A 6,725-nucleotide genomic window follows, 5' to 3' on the forward strand; every position below is an offset into this window, starting at 1 on the left:
AGGGTTGAGTATTGCAGAAATGTTATATGGTGACATGTAAATGTCAATAGAATCTATAGACATTTTCATGTCACCCTATTACATTTCTGCAATACTCAACCCTATTTTTTAAAATCTCATTTCTTGAATGGTTTTATATCTGATGTAAAACCATTCAAGAAATGAGATTTTGACAACAAAAATCCTGTCCATTCTTAATGGCTAAATATAGAAAATTATCTACCTTCTAACTTTCCATCTTTAACAATGAAAAGATGTTGATGGACTTCCAGCCCCCTGGTAGACTCTGTAACTTCACCGATATTCTGGTGTTTCCCTCTTAATCTCTTCAGCAACGTTGTTTTTCCAGCCTCAGCACATCCAACAAGTATTCCTCTGGCATGGGAAACCGTTGTCTTCTCCTTTCTCAAGAACGTTTTTAACTCATCAACTTTATCTAAAACATAAAAGAATGATTGGAATTACCAGAATATGCAGATCACATTTTTTCTTTCATTTGATGAACACAGAATAAAACCCAAAAGGTCCAAGGGCCTTAACAGTTATCTGAGTATAGTAAAGCACTGTAAGGATAAAAAATATAATAAAACAAAATTTAAAAGAATATGAATCTATGTTGCTAAGTGAATAGCAAAGGGAAATAACTCACATATTAATTAAGCCCTGGAACCAATTTTTTTTTACAAAATGGGTCAAGAATATCACAGGTCTGTAAAATATAACCCTGCTTTACTACACTGAACTTTTTGGCAGAGTAAAATATTTTCAAGGAAATAAAACATAATAAAACATTTTCACTGTAGATTCAAAACATCTTAACCCTCAAGGCCTCAGATCAACACTAGAATTCCATTTACAGAGGTCTTGACATACACAATTTTGAAAGATTGAGAACTCCACCCTTTATCTTTACTAATTAAACTCTTTATTTATTTCCTTACTATCTAAGAGTAGAGAAGAGATTTTTTTCTAAGAAATAATGTTTTCTGTATTTAAACATGTTAAAATGTTTAATCAATAGAGCCCCTCCCCCTATTTCATCACAAGAACACTGAACTCACTATTTCTATGTAGTTCATCAGTTAAATTTCTAAAAGTTGAGGGGAAAGTTTTCAATTCATTTTAGACTTTATGTAATTTTACAAAATTACCTTTAAAGGAGCTCCCTTAGACACGAGAGATGGCCACTGGGAGGATGAAAATTTACAATTTTGCAATTTTGGTTTCCCTTTACTAATAATTGCTTTATGTCAGAGTCGGTTGAAACTGGTTCATTAGTTCCAATGGAGAAGCTTAAAATATAAGATGTTACCCTCTGCTCATGTAAGGTAGGAGCTAGTCCACTAGGAACAAGTATATTTCACCCTAGCTTATAATTGAACATTCATACAAAACTGGCCTCCATACAGTAACCTTTTGACCTTGTTAATTTTATCAGAAAGAACCTTTTACAGCTAATGTTTTGTTTTAAGAAGACCTACTACAAAAACTTATTTCCAAATCCCTAACCCATGTACTTCCACCCACTCTACACATATTTTAGATCTTAGCCTGGTGTTACAGTGTTCCCTGGTCTTATCCTATACATATAAATTTCTACATTAAAATACAAAAAGAATTCACAACCATATTTTTTCAAAACCCCTATATTTATATGGTAAATAAAAATATCATATGTATACATTTTTCTTTTGTTTTTTAATCCAATAGCATTTTAAACAATATGCATTGTCAATTTATGTAAACAAAACAGTGTTGTTTATTTAGAGTTATCTCTCTTTGTCCAGTCTACCTATTATTCAACGACAGAGATAATTGTTTAGGCCAAAATAAAAAATACATTTGTTTCCCCTAACGCGACCGACCCAACTAAAAAGCACTGACTGAAAAGATATTTTTAAATAACATGATTTAAAGTTTTTTTTATTGTCAACCAAGTTTCATAGAATACAATTTCATCAAAATCAGTATTTATCAGAATGGCCGACATTGTTCTACTGTGATTTTCAAGCATTTGATGGAAACAAAATAGCGCCCAGATATGATTACATAGAAGTAGTTCTTTATAAAACAACGGCGATGTCTCAATCTTATGCCTTTAGCTAGCTAGAATTCTTCACTCTTGAAACAATTTGATAATAAAATTTACCATGACTAATTAAGAGGTATCTTGGCGTCTCCATGTGAGTGAATAAATTTTCGAAAGATGGGGACAATAAACAACGAACAAACAAATCTGTCTGTGGAATTTCAAGTACATGGAAAGGCCAACCTCATGAGCAAATGAGGGGCCCACCTAATGAACACATCATTCAATTTTACTGCATTTTATTTAATTTGAGTTTTGATCTAATAACCAATTCATCTATATTCCTATGTTTACTAAATACCATTATGGAATCATAGGAGTTTTTGTAAATATGTCATCATATTCATAGATATAATTCAGTTGTACTTTTCATGCCTTTATTTACGGGTTAAACTTCAAGACTATGACATTGTTTTATATAGCATTTTTATCATTTGTAGATTCGCTTTGGTTCATTTTAATATTGTTTTAATACCCTTTTCAAATAGTTTTGAAATCATAATTCAGCTTCCTGAGACGTCCAGTGTCATTTTATTTAATTAGGCCCTTGAAGATTGGTTGTTTCTTTGCTTTTAATCCTTTTGTTGGGACAACATTTGAACATTTCCCCATTGCTCCAAATTTAAACATTCTACGCATCATTAAGCAGTGGGATCTCTTTTGAGACAGCATCTTCTGCGACACTGGCCAAAAGTTTTTATTGTCCAGACTTGTCGAAATCCGTCGGTCCTGTCAGCAAGGCCGGTAAAAATTTGTCTGGACCGATAGCATTTAAGAAAACATCGGTCCAGATGACCATTTGAAAAAAATGAGCGTAATTGCAAATTTAATAACGCAGCATGTTGACGCTATCTAAGTAAATTTGTTATAGCGAAGTCATAAAACTTGTCATTTATGTCTATGTTCAAGACTCTCTATCCCAAGAAAGGAAACTTGTTAGATTGAAGGCTATTGAAAATAATAAACGAGATTTTGGTGCTGTTATTCATATGATTTTACCGGCATCAAAATAACGTACAAGTATCTGGTCTGACAAAAGTTTGACTGGTCCGACAAAACATTCGATCGTGTCAGACGAAATGTCTGACAGCAATTAAAAAATTTCGACAAGTCTGATTGTCCCTTTTGAAGGATCGTTTTCAACATTCCGCATTGGTATTTAAACCTGCGACTTAAAATTAGCCACTTGCGTCTTACCTCCAAAGCAATATGCTATATAGAACCACTGCAAATCTAATGGCCCTCAAAAAAGTACAATGACTGTCTATAAGCACTGGAGGGTGATTAAAGGTTTGAAAAAATATACTCGAATGTCCAGTCTTTGCGTATTTGAGAATCTTGTCTTTATTTATTCGATTTATATAAATGTACTCTGGAGTGAGATATCTCAAAAGTTCATCTAATTGAAATTACAGTTGTGAATAAATTAATCATGAAGTTTGCTTTTAAACGGCATATGTATGATACTCAGCATTTTGTTCACAAATCACTTTCTTTTGTACTTTTCTTATTTATAAATGTAAATTTCCATTACATTTTAGAATATATTTTCAAAGCTGCTGTCATAAAATAAAATTGTTTACCTACCTACCGACCCAACTTGAAAATTTAGGGTCGGGTTAGGGGAAACAAAGATATTTTTAATTCCGGCCTTATACATCTCAGTATCTATACACTTGATTAAGCTCTACACACATAAGAAATTAATTCCAGGGGATGTTTTACATGTTGATAACATTTTACATATATAGTAAAATGATTCAAGCATTTTTGTCTTTCTAGAAATCACTGCTTTGCCAAACTCTTTTAAAACATTGTAAAAGTATTGTACCATAAAGTATTAGTTAAACTACAATTTTTAATGTATATCATCCTCATCTTAAAAATATTTCTTGCTATTTATTGTGACAAATTATAATTCAATGAAAGATGTAAAGTAAACAGACTTGTCATTTTAAATGTTTTGTTTAATATAACCATGATAACACATAAACAACATTGAATGCGTCTTCCTAAATAAATAAATGATTGTAGATGATGGTAGATGTAGCATTGTACACAAAACATAGTTACCTATTACCTATGCATGTAAACAAAACACACAATGATACAATAGTATAACTCACCAGTCAGATCGTCTCCTTCATTGATAAGTCTGTAAATGTTTACTGCGTTGTAGTATGATCCAACCCAGAGAAGCTGTGTATCACAATCATAACTCAGGCCCCGTGGTGAGTCTATCCCGTGTTGTTTGGTCTCTATCTGTGTCAGAAAGAGACCGTCCTGGTCAATGATATGTACTGTGTGGGTGATAGAATCACACACCAGGATGTGTGACAGCGCGTCAGTACAGATTCCATGTGGTCGTGATCCTGATGGAGGACCTGTGTAGGAGAAGCGATGTCTTCCTCTACTGTCTGTCACCACTACAGCATCAACACCAAAACCACGCCAGTCAGACACAATAACATCTCCATTGCGGTTCTCTGTGATGTATATAGGATGTCCATACAGTTCTTGACCTGTGTTGTCGTGCTGTATGGTCTGTATGTGTTGTCCTGTGTCAGTGTAACGGTTTACCTGGCCTGTCTCTGTATCAGTATTCCACATCCCGACCAGCAGGTGTCCAGTGGAGGGGGAGCTGTAGACACACAGTGGTATCCATGGTGATGTGTATGGTATCACTGTGGTCTTTACTTTATCTGTAGACAGTTTAATGATGTTATGGTGACTGTCTATATAAATCACAGCACTATCCCGAGTCACAGTATGTACTCCACCCTCATATATAGATTGAATTAAATCTGTCACTTGATCTAGTCTGTCACCTGTTGTGTTAGTTAAGATGAGATTGCCTTTATCATCACTGATCCAGACCCGGTCTGTTGATACGTGGGTAATGTGAAGACACCGACTAGCACCAGACACTGTGACAGATTTCTGTAATACTGCTGTATACATCACTGACACCAGACTTTAATTTCTATTTCCTGTGACTTTATAATCCTGTGTGGATTTCAGTCAGGGAGATCTCTCTGTAAATTACAACACTGTTCTAGAATTTTCTACATCAATAAAAGGGTGTTTACAGATATTGTATGCATCCTGCCCAATCTGTTCAGTAGTTTGAATATATACATGCATTATATAAAGCGAAATAATTATTTCATATAAATTTATTACTACTTATTATATGAATACGCCTCTCTTTATAAGTTTATTATTACTTACATGTATTATTAAGATCAGGCCATCCTTACAAAATATGTTTGCTTGCCCTCTCCTCACTGGGGATAAAAAACAGGGTAATTGATAAGGACCAAATTCTTTTCTTTATTCGAAAACACCTGCAAATGTGAAATCAAAAAAGTTTTTATTTGGGCTGTTTTAGTTACTAAATCGTTGAGAGAAGGCAACCAAACAGTTTTTAAAGATGGCCTTGTGTATCACTGTTCTTGATTTAAGAAACTGAAAAACTTAAAAGTATCAAAATACACATAAACATATTAAATACCTTTCCATTGGGAACTGAGTCCTTTTGATGTCTCAATAGATAGCAGCCTCCAAGTGTTCACAATATAACCTGTCTAAGAAATCAATATTTACAAATTATTCAATGGAATAAAACTATATATTTAGGTATGTATAAATATAAATTACACATTTTCTGAAATGATTAGCCCTACAGATAGCCATGATCAAAAGTTTGTTGTGACATATAAACAAGAGGCCAATGGGCCACACTGCTCACCTGAGAACATTGTCTAGGAATAAGCAGAAATCAGTTCTTACATGGGCTAGGGGGGAGGTGGACTTGATTTTTTTACACTTTCTGAATATTTTTCCATTTCAACATTGTAATGGCTTTGCTGTTCTTGAGAAGAAATAAAAAAAAATCTGATATTTACCTTTGTAAAATTTTGATCCCCTGTTGGGGCCCTCCTCACCCCAGTGGGTTATGATTTACACAACATAATTTTCTCTTCTTGATCATCCTTCAATATCAATATGACTATAAACAACACTTTGTTGATCATGAGTAGATTTTTTCCTATAATCTCCTGTGTAAAAAATTGATACTCCACCTACCCCCCCCCCCCCCCGAAGTCATCATTTGATTGATTGATTGTACAAAATGTATACTGTTTAACGTCCCTCTCCAGAATATTTCATTATATGGAGACGTCATCATTGCCGGTGAAGGGCTGCAAATTTAGGCCTATGTGCGGCACTTACGGGCTCGGCACTTACGGCCTTTGAGCAGGGAAGGATCTTTATCATGCCACACCTGCTGTGACACGGGGCCTCGGTTTATACGGTCTCATCCGAAGGACCGCCCCATTTAGTTGCCCCTTACAAGCAAGGGGATAGGGGGTACTGAGGACCTATTCTAACCTGGATCCCCAGGAGGGGTCATTATTTGAAGAAATCTGAATCTACACTTCCTGAGGATGTTCTAATATCAAGATGAGTAAACATGGCTTTGCATTTTACTTGAGAAGAAGATTGTTAAAGTTGTTGTTTTTGATATGTATGCCTGGCCCTATGTAGGACTTTGATCCCCCACTGTGGCCTCATCCTACTCCTGGGAGTCTTAATTTGAATAAACGTGATTTTACACTATCTGAGAAATAAA

General features: G+C 34.6%; 2 protein-coding genes across 2 annotated transcripts in view; both read right to left on the bottom strand.

Annotated features, from left to right (window-relative positions):
• Nucleotides 1-431, bottom strand: part of LOC134250536 (uncharacterized) — a 37,727-nt gene extending 37,296 nt beyond the window's left edge. Inside the window, exon 1 of the mRNA XM_062732898.1 lies at nucleotides 224-431. The gene's annotated coding sequence lies outside the window, so the exon portion shown is untranslated. The remainder of the gene's footprint in view (nucleotides 1-223) is intronic.
• A 3,734-nt stretch (nucleotides 432-4,165) lies between these two features.
• LOC134250537 (uncharacterized) lies at nucleotides 4,166-5,389 on the bottom strand. Its single transcript, XM_062732899.1, has 2 exons — nucleotides 5,350-5,389; nucleotides 4,166-5,124 (listed from the first exon to the last, which is right to left on the bottom strand). The coding sequence occupies exon 2, from the start codon at nucleotides 5,048-5,050 to the stop codon at nucleotides 4,166-4,168; it is 885 nt and encodes a 294-aa protein (XP_062588883.1). The 5' UTR covers nucleotides 5,051-5,124; nucleotides 5,350-5,389.
• Nucleotides 5,390-6,725: the final 1,336 nt, after the last annotated feature.

The sequence above is a fragment of the Saccostrea cucullata genome, unplaced genomic scaffold (assembly GCF_032062105.1).
Source record: "Saccostrea cucullata isolate Sc308-1 unplaced genomic scaffold, CSIRO_AGI_Scuc_v1 ctg4223, whole genome shotgun sequence".
NCBI lineage: Eukaryota > Metazoa > Mollusca > Bivalvia > Ostreida > Ostreidae > Saccostrea > Saccostrea cuccullata.